The sequence below is a fragment of the Neodiprion fabricii genome, chromosome 7 (assembly GCF_021155785.1).
Source record: "Neodiprion fabricii isolate iyNeoFabr1 chromosome 7, iyNeoFabr1.1, whole genome shotgun sequence".
NCBI lineage: Eukaryota > Metazoa > Arthropoda > Insecta > Hymenoptera > Diprionidae > Neodiprion > Neodiprion fabricii.
The window spans coordinates 15,545,231-15,563,403 of NC_060245.1; the positions used below are offsets into that span (position 1 = coordinate 15,545,231).

The 18,173-nt window shown below is 38.6% G+C and overlaps 1 protein-coding gene and 1 long non-coding RNA gene across 2 annotated transcripts; both read right to left on the reverse strand.

Moving 5' to 3' along the window:
* Positions 1–875: 875 nt before the first annotated feature.
* On the reverse strand, positions 876–17,039 carry LOC124186333 (probable ATP-dependent RNA helicase DHX35). The gene is made up of 5 exons (XM_046577962.1): positions 17,033–17,039; positions 3,062–3,348; positions 2,643–2,948; positions 2,403–2,556; positions 876–1,726 (listed from the first exon to the last, which is right to left on the reverse strand). Exons 2-5 carry the CDS (start codon positions 3,294–3,296, stop codon positions 1,600–1,602), a joined length of 822 nt encoding a protein of 273 aa, XP_046433918.1. The 5' UTR covers positions 3,297–3,348; positions 17,033–17,039; the 3' UTR covers positions 876–1,599.
* Positions 11,247–11,617, reverse strand: LOC124186349. Its single transcript, XR_006871639.1, has 2 exons — positions 11,570–11,617; positions 11,247–11,456 (listed from the first exon to the last, which is right to left on the reverse strand). It is a non-coding gene; the product is annotated as an uncharacterized LOC124186349 (long non-coding RNA).
* Positions 17,040–18,173: the final 1,134 nt, after the last annotated feature.

Sequence of the window (18,173 nt, forward strand, 5' to 3'; positions counted from 1 at the left end):
AAAAGCCTTTTTTAACCTCATTCCGCATGTCTGTCTTATTCATAAGTCAGTATGCTAAATTCAAATCGCGTATATAGTATATACAACCAGTAATATCTGGTTTCTACCCATGGATGCCCAGAATACATATATACATGCTCAACCATATACCATGTTGTTGCACTCTCGAGTATTCCTGTTAGCTCTCGCCAGAAAATGCCTTAAGGTAGCTCGAGCATCGAAACGTCGCGAACCAGATCCCTATTATGCTTGAATGCATATTGTTCATTAAGCTTTTTACTTCCAATATCAGATGAAGACTGAGACATGGTTGATAAAGGTAATCTCAATAGCCGGAAAGGCATTTGAAATATACTTGATTTAAGCAACGTAATAAATTGCAATTCGTACAGAACTGAACCATGGATTAGTTTTAATTGGATACCGGGAGTGGAAGGCACCAATAAACGCTACTGTGTCTAATATGTAGCATCAGAATGATATTTTCTTTAAAATATACAGTATATTTACACTTATAGTGTTTTATTTATGATAAATATTTATATTACATAGAGTTGTTTTTAAGTATTGGAGATAATAAATAAATGTCATTACAATGATAATATTTACATTTGAAAAAATGACAGAAGAAAAGTACTAGCATTACATAACTCGATAAAAATCGTCATAATACAGGTGATAGAAACCGATTGTGAGATGCAAGGGCTGTTTGCCTCATGCATTAGAAGAAACAGTCAAGTTCTAGATTTTGAGTAAATTTGTATGCTGTATGCTTCAAAAAATTTGATCTTTCCGCGAAATGATTTTCGGAATTCTTAATATTTTATCAACTGTTTTCATTTATTTCCTTTTCTTTTTTTTTTTATAATAAATCAGAACTCAACAGATCACACTGAAAATCTGAAAGTTGAAGCTTTATACATTTACGTGAATTTAATCACGAAGTTTCATAAGTTAGTTATCTGTCCTCGAGGTTTACAGATATGCAAAACTGCAAAAACATCGTGCCGAATAACCCATTCACTCAAACCATACACGTAGATAAATATTTCAACTTACTTATTTTTATATTTCTTAGGAAACTTGTGTATTCTTCTTATACTTATTAAATTTACGCACCTTGCACCAATCCACTAAAGAGTCCCATTTATTTTTACATAAATTCCTATCTTTTGCTCAACAATTTTTGGTTGGCTATAATTAATGTTCCTAATTTTCTTACCATCCCGTGATTTCATATTCCATCAAATTTCCTAAAATTATCCTATTTTGTATTCAAAACGTTGCAAGACTCTAAGGATGTACAGGAAATTTTCAAGTTCACTTATCACTTACAGAACTTTTTAATATGCAGCATCGGTAGAAATAAGTAAGCGGATTCAGTTCGAGTATTGATCACGACAACAAAAAATAAATCAACTCGGTTTACACAAAGTACCAATTTATTAGTTGCCAAAATTCATATCTATTTTTTCTATCTAATGAAAGTCATTGATGGAAAAATTGAAAATTCTCTCATGGTTTTAGTGCTTGCAAATTCTTCCATCGTTTATGATGTATTTTAAAACAGCGATCCATTCATTTTCATCCGTTGGGGGGCTAGAAGGGATCGATGGCACGTCTTTGGTAGAAATGAGGTGCTAGTTCTTCCAGCCATTCTGGTTTTACAACTGTCAACTCTCGCATGTACGTTTTGCTGGTGTGCAAAATTTCGCAAAAGATGAGCCTGGAATTACAATGAATTTGAATACTATCAACTTACAATATCGTATGGCATGTTGGAAATTGACTTTCGAGGTGGCTACTCGAATAAAAAACGATGTATGTATTGAAACATTTCAGGTATTTTAGATCAAGTTTTTACTCCGGTTCAACAAATTAATTGGAGTATTCTAAACTAGTTATATTTCCAATTTACAAACATTACTGGTTTTACAGGGTATCCATGTTCAGGAAAAACCTGGAATCATCAGGGTATTTTGAGGTCACTTAGGCAATTTTTTAGTGAAATATTCTTTGGTTTAAATTACTTGGAATAAAAAGGAAAAAAGTTTTGTATAACTGACAATGACTCATCTTCACGAAGATTGAAAAAAAAAAAAAAAAAATTGAATGAGCAAAGTTATGTAACTGTTTAGCATTAATCTGATAAGCAAATTGATTTCCAACACATCTGGATAATGTTTTAAATTACCTGGTGATATTTGAAATTCATGAGAATTTCAATTTCACATTCTAGTAAACAACGTGTAAATTCAAGGATTGAAATTAGAAATGATTGAAAAAATTTTTAGTTCCACCATCCCCGCATTATTATACATAGCATTTCGTCCAAGAGGCAAAATTTTCTTCTTTTTTTCTACCTTTCTTTGAAACTCATGTTCGGAAATGTCTATACCAACCATTGAGGCTGTTGAACAGTGTACAAACAGCTGTTGGGGTGAATGTGAAGTTCCCTGCTACCTCGAACGGTCCTGTACACCCCAGTGTAATGAAGATACGCAGTGTTGGGAAACAGGCCGGCAGTAATGCACCTCAGAACCTTTTCGGTGTCACCTGACAAGTAGAGTGGAACTTTGTAAATAACTCTTTACCAAGCTCTCGTCCATAAAACTTAATCACATTTCGACGGAATTGCTTACCTTGACAATAGATAAGTGGAATATTCAACTTTTTAAGCATTTTACACATCTGGGTACGAATTTCTGTGGCTCTTCGTAGCGTTTTGTGATTGAGAAAATTCTGGTGACACCAGCTTGTTACTTTCTGGGACTCATAGGCCGTATAGACATTCAACAACGTGATCAGATCCCCTTCTTCTGCTTCGAACTTGCGACGTGCAACTCGTGCTTTCAGAGCTGCTTGACCCCCTCCGGGTATTGTAAACACATTTTGTACCTGAAGCATAGCTAGGATGATTGTTATCTCCGCAGAGCATTCCATAGTACCTGCAAGCAATTTTTTCATTGAAAGCTGTTCATCTAATGTGTTGAGAATTTGGGCTGAAACAAACAATTACATCTGAGGGACATTAAATTATGACACTAGAGTAGGATCCTACCTGAGATTATTAAACACTTGGCATAGACAGGATCTAATGGCATTTCTGCCATTGTTGCTCCCAGCGGACTTGTCAATTCTCCATTATTGTCAATGGCCCCCAAAGCATAAAGCAGTTCTAGGCCACACAGGAGATTTTTTGTTGGTGGCGGTGAGGGAAAATTAAATTGCAAGACATTATCGATGCCCAGAGCTTTCAGCTGTAGAATGGCAGGTGCTAGATCTGAACGTTGCATTTCTGGAGGAGTTGCTTCAACAAATTTGTCAAAAGCATCCTCTGTGTAGAGCCTGAAAATATACAAATAATCTCATTGACATTGCAATTCCATCGCTCTCGAGATCACATTTTTCCAGAGTTTCAGTAACTGATCATGGATCACCTTGACGAAATTGGTTCGTCAAAAATCGTTACTTTTTAATAATTTTATTACGAGTTAGTCGAATATTTAGTATTTACCAGATTATTATATTCCTAAATTAAAAATTTTTGTTTCATGTTTTTCCAGCTAAGTTTTTAGTTATTTCATCAAACTGCGAATTATTGTATTATTTATGAACTAACAAGTTCATGCTATTTGAATAAATTTTTGAATCCAGAATGTTGAAGATTGCAAGCGTTAAATTGCAGAACAATCATAAGAATCTTTGTTAATCCGGATGTTACGTAAATTAATTCATGAATACCAAAAGTACGTTGTCTCAAGTCAAATACTTGTTAAAATTTTCTTTATCAAGAGTACGATAGGTAAGTATCTATTTTTTTTTGTATACGATTCAAACTATTGCTACAGATATATACTGATAAAAACCGATTACGTACATTCAGCGAGAAAATACATTCAATGAAATTTACGGAAAACTGTTTTTTCAGTAAGCAAAACAAATACTTCTTTCTCAAACCTAATTTTTATTGCAGAATCCTGGCAAAAACATCTACTTTGTTAATTGCGCTGGCAACTAAATTATAAATTATGGGGAAAACAACAACAAGTAGAAATTTGTTGCGAAAAACCTTCAGACAAATAATGTTCCGAAACAAATCCTCAGTTGAAAAATTTGACCCCCTGATACGGCAAGACAGCAAAACATTACTGATTTGCTTCAAGTGAAATCCCCCTATTCGAAAATAGTCGTTTACTATGAACGAAATCTCTCTATCTAATAAAAAAGTTTCAAACAAATGAACGTAGAAAAAGATTATAATAACAATAGTAAAAAAAAGATTATAATAACAATAGTATAGGCATGAAGTTGGCGGTGGGATGAGATCCCGAAAACAAAACAAAAAGCATCTAGCAAACCCGTTGACAGCTGTCATCGGCTGTTTATGACAGTCTTTGACAAATATCTGTATAGGTATCTGTTTCCGACGCGCAAAAAATGAACATGCAAACGAAAATCATCAAGATGATTCCCGACGGGGATTGTCTTTCTCGCGCGTTGGCGTATTGTGTATATGGCACTCAAGATCGACACGCAGAGGTGAGACTGAGTATCGTTTCAAATATAGTGGATAATTGGTCTACATTTGCGGGTCTTATTACATGTAATGAGTCAAACGGTGCTGTGATTAGGTCACCTGGTGATTACAAATCACATATGAATAAAAATGCAATATATGCAGCTGCGGACATTTTTAAGATATGTATGATCGTGTATCGCGAAGAACAAATTCATCCACACCGGATCGGATCACAAAATGAAACACAATTCTCGCTACGCTTCACCGGCGACGGAGACAGTGGACACTTTGATGTCTTGCAGAACCAAAATAAAATTCAGATAGTGAGTAATAAGTATGAAAAGTAACAATCAAATAATAGTAAATCCAAATAAATCACCAAACAGTCAAAAGGACAGCCCGGATTTACAATGACAATGGAGAAAGGAGCAGTTTCAAGCAGCAGACAAGGCGATGAAGATGGTGGATGGTCGGAAGTATCACAAAAGAAAGAGGAAAATAAAATTGTAAGTGCGAAGAAGCAAATAAACCATAGAATAATATCCATCAAATATTCGTATAACCAGGCAAGAGGACGACCAGGATCGATGTTGACCACAAGAGAAAGAGGTGTTTTGCGGAATGAACAGCAACGCAAATATAGAGAAAAAAATAGTGTTACAAAGGGTGAAATCACCCCTTTTGTCCCCTCTTTAATGATCTAGTAGTCGGCATAGATAAAAGACGTTTATAAACCTCTTATGTCTTTAAAAAGAATAAGGTTGCTGCGCCAACCGATATTATTGTAAAAACAGTCTTGTTTCAGACTTTAAACAAGAAACACGTATATTGCATTAAAAGCATTTATCACGATATTTTTGTTCACGCCTTTGATTCGATAATAAGTAAACTCGCGGATCCATATTTTATTAACGTAACGCCTAAATCGTTACAATTGGTGTCAGAAGCGGGATCTTGAGTTCTTATTAATTGAGTCAATTCAGTGCACGAACTTTAATTATGAGTAGCAGTCGTTTGACGCGCTCACGACGAAGAGAAAGAAGCGGAGAAGAACCTTTCGTTACGGAGAATCCGCGGGTCCCTGAAACAATTCCATCACCTTCAGTGGACCCTCTTCCAATTCCTTCGTCAATTTCGCAACTTGATCTGTTAAATATCTTAACACAACAACAAGAAGCGGCAAGACAACAACAAGAAGCAGCTACTCAACATCAACAACAACTAATCCAGCTGCTTCAAGAACAACAAGAACAACGGAAGCGAGAAGGGGAGGCTCGAGAGCGTTCCGAGACTAGTCTTCATGAACTGCTCCGGACGACTGTGGTGGCTCTTCAGTCCGTTCATCAGATGAGCGGCACTGGAGGACCAGCTGTAACACCGCAGGGTTCCAGAGTTGTTACTCCGCTTCCCTCTCCTGTTCCCTCTCCTGTTCCCGTTCCTACTGTTCAGGAGGTTCAACATCCAGGTCGATTCCAGGATGTTCCTGAATCAAGGTCTGTGCCTTTTATTAGGAGAGTAGATGAATCTCCAATTAGTAGAATGAGAGTAAATAATGAGGCTGGTTTTTCCGAGTCTTTGCCTCAAGTTCGACCTCAATATTCTCATTTTAATCAATTAAATAATTCAGGATTTCCTGAGGTTGCTTCTCAGATTAATGAGAAGCCTCTTTATCCTTTAAAACCGCCAATTTTTGACGGAAAAGTTCCATGGGCAGATTACGAACGCCAGTTTAATACAATTGCTAAACATAATCAGTGGGACTCCGCCATGAGGGCCCACAGTCTTGCCTCCTGTCTTCGAACGCCGGCTTTGAATGTTTTAACGGCGTTATCTGAGGAAGAAATCTCTGATTATGGAAAACTTAGTTCTGCATTAAAGTTGAGGTACGGAAATGACCACTTAACAAAACTGTACACAGCACAATTACAGACGAGAAGACAAGGACGAGACGAAGACCTTGCGTCTCTTAGTCAGGACATTGAACGGCTTTCTCGTATAGCTTTGCCGGATCACGAGCCGTCTCGTAACTTATTAGCAACGCAAGCTTTTTTGAATGCGATTAATGATCCGGAAATTAAAATGGCCGTTGGAACGTCGGGCCTCACTTCTCTGCGGGAGGCAACCGCCAAAGCCCTCGAGGTGGAGGCAATGAGAAAGCAATATTTTGGGTTAAGCAAACTTCGTCGGATTGAGGTGTCTGAAAACACCTCAGGAAGACAGAGTTTTGAATACTCGGAGGAGCCAAAACCTCAAAATTATAAAAATAGAAATAACGGTAACAATTTTAAATCAAGAAATCGAGGTTCTTTTCAAAACCAACAAAACCAGCGTATAAATAAAAACGTGGCCGTGACAAGTCAAACTAGCTTGACTTGTATATTTTGTAAAAAAACAGGCCACGACGCCAATCATTGTTTTCTAATTAAAAAAATTAGTGGAAAACCGATGCAAGGCTCGAATCCAAATTCTTATAGTTGGCGTAAGAAAAATATAGAAATAGGGAAAGCAAATCCTCAATCAAGATCTTCAACAGGAACTCACTCAAAAAACTAATTCTAGATGATTTGTCAGGGCGAAAATCATCGCAGATTGTTAGTAGTGAAAGCCCTCTTAGAGAACAGTTTTTAATTAGAAGTCTACGACAGTCTGGTCTTTACGCGCGCGGTACTGTGAATGGCGTCGATTGTCTGTGGGTAATAGACACGGGCGCAGAAGTAACCGTAGTTCGATCGGATCTCTTTAAATCCGATGACCGGATTGTTCCCTCTTTTTCTCTGCGAACAGCCACTGAAAAGACGACCCCGGTTTTGAGACAGGCTACTGTCCAAATTAACCTTTTTGGGTGTATCGACTCTCCACATAAGGTTTTTATAGCAGATATAGAGGATGAAGGTATTTTGGGAATAGACTTTCTTACAGCCCATAACTGTGTTATTTCGACTAAGAGAAATTCACTAGCTTCAAACAATCGCGAAATAACTCTTTGTACAAATAGGAATGGAATTTATTGGACTCCTCCTAGAATTCGAGAAATAGAACTGTCGGAAGATGATTTGCAACAACATTTTCCTCTTCATTTACGGAGCCTTGTCGAGAAATCTTCGATTTCGTTAAATTTAGCTCAGGAAGAATCGTTTAAATCTCTTTTACTAGAATTTAAAGATTCTTTTGCGAAAGATAGTAGTGATAAGGGCCGATGTACTTCTGTCAAGCACAAGATCGATGTCGGAGAGAGTTCGCCAATTAAACAAGCTCCTCGAAGACTTGCTCTCAACGCCCGAGAAGAGGTGAAGAAGCTGGTGGAAGACATGTTAAAGAACGATGTTATTGAACCATCGTCTAGTCCCTGGGCCTCACCAATCGTCCTTGTTAACAAAAAGGACGGATCCAAACGATTTTGTATCGATTACAGGAAGCTGAACGATATAACGAAGAAAGATTCTTACCCTCTACCCAGAATCGACGAGACACTCGACCTGATAGCTGGTGCAACTTGGTTCAGCACCATAGATCTTCAGAGCGGATACTGGCAGGTCGAAATGGATCCTCTAGATAAAGAAAAAACAGCTTTTGTTACGGGTTTAGGAGGATTATGGCAGTTCAAGGTTATGCCGTTTGGTTTGAGTAATGCCCCGGCTACCTTTGAACGAATGATGGAGGCTGTTCTCCATGGGCTCACGGGCAAAATATGCCTCGTTTATTTAGACGATATAATCGTTTTTGGCAAAAACTTTGAAAAAGAAGTTCAAAATCTCAGACAAGTTTTCGCTAGGCTGAAGCAAGCAGGTCTGAAAATGAGCCCGAAAAAATGCCATCTGTTCCAGAAAGAAGTAGGCTTCCTCGGACATATCGTTTCAGCACAAGGTGTGAAGACCGACCCATCCAAAATAGAGAAGGTTTCTTCTTGGCCGACACCTAAGAATAAAGAACAAGTTCAAAGCTTTTTAGGCCTTTGTACGTATTACAGAAGATTTGTAAAAGGTTTCGCTAGTATAGCTAAACCTCTCCATCATTTGACCGGAATCAAGATTTCTTTTGACTGGACCCCGGAATGCGAAGAGGCTTTTAAGAAATTAAAAGAAAATCTTATTTCTTCGCCGATTTTAGCTTATCCAGAGGTCGAAATTCCTTTTATTTTAGATACGGATGCATCTCTTTCAGGAATAGGCGGGGTTCTGTCACAAATTCAGGGAGGTCAAGAGAGAGTGATAAGCTATTTCAGCAGAGTTTTGAGTAAAACCGAGAGAAATTATTGTGTCACTCGTAGAGAGCTTTTAGCTGTTGTTAAGACCGTAGTACATTTTCACCATTATTTGTACGGTAGGAAATTTTTAATACGTACAGATCATGCTTCTCTCAGGTGGCTACTTTCGTTTAAATCTCCCGAAGGTCAGGTAGCTAGATGGTTAGAAAGGCTCGGTCAGTACGATTTTGATATTCGTCATCGAGCAGGAATTCATCATGGAAACGCCGATGCTCTCTCTCGAAGACCCTGTGAGGAAATGCCAGAGTGTAAACAGTGTGCACGATTAGAGAAAAATCGTGACCCCTCTCTTGTAATACGGAAGATTTCTTTCAAAAATAACCAGGAGGAATGGAGAAAATCGCAACAAGAGGACGACACTTTGAATCAAGTGAAGTCTTGGAAAGAAGCAGAAACTCGCCCGGACTGGCAGGATATATCTTTAGCCGAGCCAGATTTGAAAATTTATTGGGCTCAATGGGACTCTATTCTTTTAATTGATGGAATTTTATACCGAAAATGGGAATCTGCAGACTTGAAAGAAATCAGGTGGCAACTTTTGGTTCCCAGGTCACGAGTTCCAGAGATTCTTGCTCTTTATCATGATTCTCCTGCAGGCGGACACTTCGCTTCGAATAAAACTCTGGGCAGAATTCGCAACTTCTACTTTTGGCCCCGTTGCCGGATGGACGTTGAAGATTGGTGTCGAAGATGTCGAATCTGCACGGCAAAGAAAGGACCTCGAGCGAAGGGACAAAGCTCTCTTCAAATTTACAACGTGGGAGCTCCATTTGAAAGGATAGCAATGGATATTCTTGGACCTCTCCCGATAACCCATTCTGGAAATAAATATGCTTTGGTTATTGCTGATTATTTTACTAAGTGGCCAGAAGTGGTTCCTCTCGCTGATCAAGAAGCCTCTACTGTAGCGCAGGCATTCGTTAAAGAATTTATTTGTAGACACGGAGTTCCTCTAGAACTTCATACTGATCAAGGCCGAAATTTTGAGTCGACCTTAATGAAAGAGGTTACTCAAATTTTAGGGGTTAGAAAAACTCGTACAACTCCTTTGCATCCGCAATCTGATGGCATGATAGAGCGTCTGAATCGGACTTTACTACAATATTTGTCGTCCTTCGTAGAGCAGAATCAGAGAGACTGGGACTCCTGGATCCCTTTCTTCCTCTTATCTTACAGATCTGCGATTCACGAGACGACGAAACAGACGCCAGCCCTCATGCTTACTGGAAGAAATCTTCGTCTTCCGTCAGATTTAGAGAAAGGCCCTGTTCCTGTGCAAAGACAGCATCAAACAGATTATGCCTTTTCATTACAACAACGCTTAGAAGAAATTCATCACTTTGCTAGGAATAGAATTTCTATGGCTTCAGATAAATTGAAAACTCGTTATGATATTCGAGCCAGAGAGTTAAAATTTAACCCTGGAGATTCTGTTTGGCTCTTTCAACCTCGAAGACAGAAAGGACGATGTCCAAAGCTACAAAGAAATTGGGAAGGCCCTTACTTAGTGGTTAACCGGATAAATGATGTTGTTTATAGAATCCGAAGATCTCCTCATTCGCGTCAGAAAGTGGTTCACTTGGATCGTCTTGCTCCTTTTGAAGAGGATCAACCTGGAACAATTTCTCCACGACCAGGGACATCCTTCGAGGTTAGATCTTCAAACGAACACCCTTGACGACTGTGATCGACTTGACCTTCTTTACAGTCGGTCATCGATTGGGAGAAGAATTTACCTTTCGGAATTCGTTTGAGTAAAACTCGACCGCTTACGATTATTATTGAAGGAAATATCGGATGCGGAAAAACAACTTTCACTAAGAGGTTTTTAGCAGATCGCCAGGTCTGTACACTTTTAGAACCTCTTGAAGAATATCGAAATGTAGCCGGAATTAATCTTTTAGATTTGATGTATCAGAACCCAGATCGTTATTGCTATTATTTTCAACATTTCGCTCAAATGGTTATGTTAGATAGACATCTGCAGACGACTTCATTGCCTGTAAAGGTGATGGAAAGATCGATATTCAGTAGCAATTGTTTTGTAGAAGCTCGTCGAAGGTTAGGTAATTTTCGCGACTTCGAATCTCATTTATTGACAAAAAATTTTGATCTTCTCATTCGCTCGCCTGAGCTCAGAGTAGATTTGATTGTTTATTTGCGAGTTTCCCCAGAAACTTCTTTCGCTCGAGTCAGTTCCCGTTCTCGTGAGGAAGAATCGAGTATTTCTTTAGAGCTACTCAGAACTATCCATGAGGTTCATGAAGATTGGCTAGTAAAACAAACCTTTTCTTCTTTATCGGCTCCTGTTTTGGTTATCAATGCAGAATCTGCAGCCGATCAAGTTTATTCTAGCTTCTGTTTTGCAATGACACACGGATAAAGTTAAACCTTTCAATTTAATTTTATTTTATTTACATTTTCAAGAATATTTGAACAGTTTGAACAGAATTTTTTTTGAATATTTGAACAGAACAGAAAAACTAAATAATTTGAAAGTGGTATGCGGTTTTAATAATTGTTTTTAATTCAATTTTTACGGCTTCACATTCGGAGCAGCCTTCCGTCGGTTTTGCAATGAAAATGAGACTATCTTTGCAAACGTTGCAGGTCGTATTGTCCTTCAGAAAGGTTACGTGTAGGTCAACTTCACCTCGCGGATGTTCAGGACTGGAATTTTCACAATAATAAAAAAAAAAAAAAAAAAAAAAAAAAAAAAAAAAATTCAATTTAAATTTCTATTTAAATAAGGGGTAGTTTCTTGTGTTTGTTTTTCCATTTACCTGCGGGTACAGCATGACGTGCACAGAAGACCAATTTTCCCTTCTTCGATGCGAAAATCGAAAAACCCACAAGAAAACTTTTTCCATGAGTTCTGGAATACGTTTTCTAATTCTTCTTCTGACAAGTTTTTTAAACTAATAAAGTCAAAGGTTTGGGCTAATATTCCCGCGTTTATTAAATTATGAATTTTTGACATGGTTCTTCTTACTACGGAAGCTTGATAATGGGTTGTTATTTCTGGGTTGCTAATCAATTTGAAATTTGTTTTCTTCGGTTGTTTCTTTCTAGAAACTTCTTCTCTGGAATCGAGTTTTGTGTCGGATAGGCTTTGGTTTAAGGAATAATGTGAAATGAGCCACGATTATTTTTCGAGGTCGATGAGCGATTGCTTGATTTTCACATTTTATTAACCTTAAGTGTCAGTTTTTGTGAGCACTTTTTCAGGTGATTTGACACAGCCTTCTCCTTCCAATCTTTCCCGATTCCTGAGGATGACTGGTGGTTTTATTTTGAAGAAGGACGCAGAAATAATTCAGATAAGATCGTTTCTTTTCTTTTGAATACATATTCAATTTATTTTATTGAAGTATTCTCTCAAATTCACTTAGTGAATTTGAATTGTTTTACCATCACTCACATTTGTCCTTCCAAAACTCTAGGGTGAACTATTTCTAAAGAAGTCACCCCACGATTTCCTTATTTTATATGAAGAGAAGTCTGTTTTCGTCTTATTTGGACCTGGAATTGTCGGTTCCCGTTTCGGTGTTTTCATCCGAACCTGTTTCGGAGGGATCCTTCATGAAGAAAATCGAATTTCTTCCCGACGTCAATCTGGGCCGTTGCGGAAAACTTTGTATTCATGAAGCCACATAACACTTAATAACACTAACCTTTATAAAACACGGCACATAAATTTTTGAGATTATTTAACGCTCAACTATCTGCTCAAGGTTTTCTGTGGTTTACCTTGAGACTGTGGGCAAATGCCAGATAGTAAAAAAGGGAGTTCTTAAATTTTTAGAGCCACAGCTCCAACTCACCTTTGAGCACTGACTACTGGATCACCCTTATAATTGTTTTAACTTTCCCGAGTCGGGACGACTCTTTTCCTCGGGGGGGAGTAGTGTTACAAAGGGTGAAATCACCCCTTTTGTCCCCTCTTTAATGATCTAGTAGTCGGCATAGATAAAAGACGTTTATAAACCTCTTATGTCTTTAAAAAGAATAAGGTTGCTGCGCCAACCGATATTATTGTAAAAACAGTCTTGTTTCAGACTTTAAACAAGAAACACGTATATTGCATTAAAAGCATTTATCACGATATTTTTGTTCACGCCTTTGATTCGATAATAAGTAAACTCGCGGATCCATATTTTATTAACGTAACGCCTAAATCGTTACAATAGTATAAAGAAGGTGATTTTGGAGAATAACCGGCAGAGTGGTAGTAAAAATAATTCAACGAAGGGTGTCGAAGAATGAGAAGAATCGATTGTGATTATTGATTTGGAGAATAAATCAAGAGGACGACCAACCAATGTGATGAAAATAGAAGAGCGAAAAATTAGACGACGAGAACAGCAGCGAAAATATAGGGAAGCGAACAAAAAATATCATACTGGCTTTTCAACCAACGAACAGAAAGAAGGAGTTTCAACCAGCAGACAAGGCGATGGAGACGGTGGATGGTCGGACGTATTACAAAAGAAAAAGGAAAATAAAATTGTGAGTGCGAATAACCAAACAAGCCAGAGAATAATAATTAACAAATATTCCTTTAACCAGGCAAGAGGACGACCAGGATCTATGTTAACCACAAGAGAAAGAGGTGTTCTGCGGAGTGAACAGCAACAAAAATATAGAGAAACAAATAATATGAAGAAGGTGATTTTGGAGAATAACGAGCAGTGCGGTAGCAAAAATAATTCAGCAAGTCAAGGAGATAGATCGATATCAATAGAAAAGGAACACCAATTTTCAACCAACGAATGGGAGCTTAGATTGATGAAAAAAAGAAAAGTAAGCACAGAAGGAATTGAAGTGGACAGCAAGTGCAGACCTGTGATCAAATCAACATGAAGGAATTCGCCTGTCTACTAGACAATGCGTAAGGAAATAGTGAGGCGCGAACACGAGGCGCGCAGCGCCGAGATGGGGTTGGCGCGCGAAGCGCGCAGGGGCGAAGCCCCTAGTGAGTTATTAAATAACTTATTTTTTCAGTATTAGACACTTTGGTCCCTACGGTATATAGCTACGTTCCGAGTGTCAATCTAGAGTTATAAGTGATTCAGAAAACATTAAACCTAACCATAATCGTTCTGTACTATATAAAGATATCGCCTCCGCCGTCATCGCCGCCGCGGCTGCCGTGTCAAGAATCCCGAACCTACCCGAACTCAGCCGAAGTTACTCGAACTTGCCTGAACTTATCCGAAGTTCGACCTTCAATCTGCGACTTTTGACCTTCGACCCTTGATCCGCACCTCGAACCTACATATATGCTCTTATACCTTGACATATTTAACCTCAAACCCACATATATGCCCTCATAACTTCATAGATTCCCTTCACCCTCCCGCCCTCCCGTACCAACCCTAGCCAATCCGTCCACCGCCCACCCTTTCTCTATTCAACCCTGCACCCTTTGATCTTCGAGCTTCAACCTTCGACCATCGACCTTCGATCTTCGACCTTCGATTTTCGATCTTCGACTTTCGATCTTCGACCTTTCACCTTCAGCCTTCGATTTTCGACCTTCGACATTTGATCAACCTTCGACTTTCGACCATTGATCGACGTTCAATATTTGCAACGTTTATGCCCTTACGCCTATAATGATTTAACCCTTTAGCCTACGTATATACCATTATACGTTTAACCCTTTACCCTACATACAGTATATCGCAAACCTATGAAGACTTGATATTTTACCTTCTGCATGTACACCCATCTGGGAATCAAGGATTCGACACTTAACCGTTCATACATATACATCTCTATACCTACAAAAATCTGACCTTTTATCGCTTTCCCTCCCCCCTTCCATCGAAACTCGAAAACGGGGGTTGACGCGCGAAGCCCCTCTAGTAATAATACATGAAAATTCGGCCGTTCGAAACGATCTTTCGGACGGCGATGACAGTCTGAAGAATGTAACCTTCAATTGTATCACGGTTTGTACGTAGAGAGTGAGGCCTACGAAGTATAACTTCGTCTTTGCGATACCGTTTACACCGTGTAGAGTTAAAATTGCATCAACCAATCTGTTTTAGGGAAAGAAACGAAATTGTTACACTTTTGGTAAGATCTCATCCGCAGTTGGTAAACTCAGTTTCTAAAATTACGGATTTAAGACTTACTGTTATTACATACTACAATTATTCCAAACATGTTCCAAAACAGTAACAAGAACTATGCCTGAAAAATAGTTTTCTGAGTAATATTCATCGTCATAGAACGCCACTGAGGCCAACCTACGAAACTGCAACAACCTTTCCTTTCGATACTCTAATCGACAATCAAACCTACTCTACATGGCTATTTGAATGGTCAATCGTGAGTATCAAAAACTCATGAAAACATGTAAATAATCTCATTGATATTCGTGAAAAGTGAAAAAGACCGATCAACGAAGGTTTCGACGATTAATTCGAGGAAGAAAACAAACATGCGCAATGTAGAAAGTATCACTTTTATCACCCATTCAGTCGACAAGGTGTATAGGAAAGAATTTCTCTCTTCATGGCTACTTTCTAGTTATTATAACAGATAGATTTTATGCACACGTATAAACTATGAGGTGTTAATTTCAAGGTGGGAATCGATTCGTAAGTTTACTTGTACCGTTGGTCATACTAGTAGAGTGCCGGTACAGAATCGATACTGTTAAATTTTTTATAAGAATGTTTATTTCATTCAACGGACTGCACGAACCCATAGAAGAAGATCAGGTACACCGATTATTCATACATATTCGTCATCACGTTGCATTTTCCTGACTACCCCTCAACTGCATATCCATGTTTACGTGAATGCTATCAGAGGTGAGAAAAAAATAACCACTCTTCTACATAAAACGCATCCATTGCAGCATATTAACGTAAAGGTGCGCCCAAGAGCTGCAGCCTTCCATATTAGCATTTATGCCATTGGGAAGTTTCGTGGAATTTTGAAAATTGCCGCGAACATGTCGGTGTTTCAGTACATCGGAATATGGTGAAGTTCGAAATATCGAATTCAGAATGCACGTTTTTTGGTAATTTTTCACTCACCAATTGCATACATCGATACTGATTTGCGCTATTCTGGTATCGTAGGCAGCATTTTTTCACCTAAATAAAACTGATTTTGCATAACTTATAGACTCAATGTTAATCCTGCAAACATAAGAAAGACATCGCTGCGAGTTTTATGTAAATGCCCGCTGGTTCCTGACGTTATCGGTTACAAACATACAAACATACGAAACCTCTTACACATCTGTTAGATTAGATTATATTATATTACGTAACGTAAATGTTGATAGAGATACCGAGAGGAAATGGTGAACCACCCAGGAAATTGTGTGTTTGACTACGCATGTGTGAGCTTTATCGTCTTTGCATGCAAGCGGGACACCTCAAGCTTCTGCTGTCAAACGCGAGTATTGAAGATTATGTATCTGAGGCGATATCTTTGAGTGTAGCAGATCTGAAATAATTGATCTAGAGATCTGGGAAGGTTGGGCTAACTTTTATTATTGTCCATATGTATGGACCTCACTTCAAGATTCCTGAATTACCGACTGATCGGATAACTCCGGTCGAGCCAGTGCGAGATCGGCAATAAACGTTGATTGCGGACCTCAATGAGCAGCACGGCGACGTGATGGGAACTAGAGAGAGAGAACAACAAGAAGAAAGACGAACGCAAGACATCACTCGACACGTGCACGAGATGCTGGAAATGGTATTTTTCCCAACAGTTTACTCAGCTGAACCGGTGCAACTAGCGCCATCTAACTACCACGTTTACAATTGTCTCGGGTCGAACTTTCCGTTACAGGAGTTACAAAAGTTATCACGTGTCACGAGTGCTGGTTGGCGATTGCCGATGAGCGAGATGTTTATGGCACGAGCCGAAGACGAGTGCAGCAAATAACATTAATCAGGAATCGCCAACATCCCGCACTCGTATCACAATATATTATTCTGCTATAGGCTCGTGTAACACTCGACAGTCAGTCGTTCTTAGGATGCCAGATAAAAACAAACTGTGACTAAACAGAGTATCCAAGTCACTCGCCACCCTCCTGTTCGTCCCGCTCTTACGCCGGTCATAGGGTGGTTTGGGTATATGTAAGGATAATTAGCAAAAATGTCAAAATAGAAAAATCTTTCAATACGTTTATAACTCGTTGAACTTCAATAAAACTGTTTCCACACGTTCAAGGTCATGTTCGCTGTACCAAGCGCATAATAAACAAGAATGTAGGCTGATGTAATTTTGCAAATTCAAAAACAGTTAATTTAATATGAGCATTCAATTAGGGAATATGAACACATGGAAGATCAAACAACAGTTAACACGTTAGGCGCGGCGTCATGAGATCGGCATTGTCAAGTACCGGCAAACCACCTAAACTAAAATAGGGAGGATTATGCATGTACAATAGGCTCATAAACATGAAAAACAATCATGTCATCATAAGCTTGAGCTTCATGAATAATAATAATAGTACATTATGTAACAAGGGAATAAAGTTGACTTTTATACCTGTGTTACATATAGGACTTTATTGCCAACTTGACTCTGGTTGCAATATTTATCTGAAAATTGGGACTTTTAAATTGGCCGCGATTTAGGCGGTGCGCTGCATCTTATGAGCAATTGTTTGCGCTCACTTCTTTTTTTTTTTTCAAGCCGCTCGCTTCTTCTGGACTTGGATTTGTGGGAAATATGATCTCATGTTTCATCCCGCTTTCAAGGTCAAGAACGTTAATTTTATGGTTAGGTCGGGAATAAACATAAAATATATGGTTTGCACGCAATGGGAATAAGAGATACTTACATATTCTCTATTATTTATTATTTGCATCATAAAACATTGTCATTTCTCGAACAAGAATGGCATGCCCAAATCGTCGCAAGCGTGGCTGTTAAAAATACTCCGATCGCAGTTTTTGAGAATAATGATGCAACTACGAAAAGACGATCTATTATTTGAGGTTATGAACGACGGTAACAGGTAACCAGGTGGTGTACGAGTTGGGAGTTAAACTGATGAGGTATAAAATACTCAGATCTCATTTTCTAAGATTGATGTTGCAACTACGGAAAGAAGAACTGTTATTTGAGGTTACGAATGACGTTAACAGGTACCCAGGGGATATACGAGTTGGGTTTGAGACTGATATATTTTGAGAGCCCTCCGGCTCAACAGAAATCTATCCTAGAGAGTGAAAGGCCTACAGTGAATATCGTACAGGATCTTTTCTGCAGATATTTTATTTTACGATTTTGAAGCAGCTTCAAACGAAGCATCGATATTTGATCCTTTGTCTGTAATAGCAATGTTTTCTATTTTCGTACTTTGAAAAAGATCTTCGTTGCTTACGAATATAG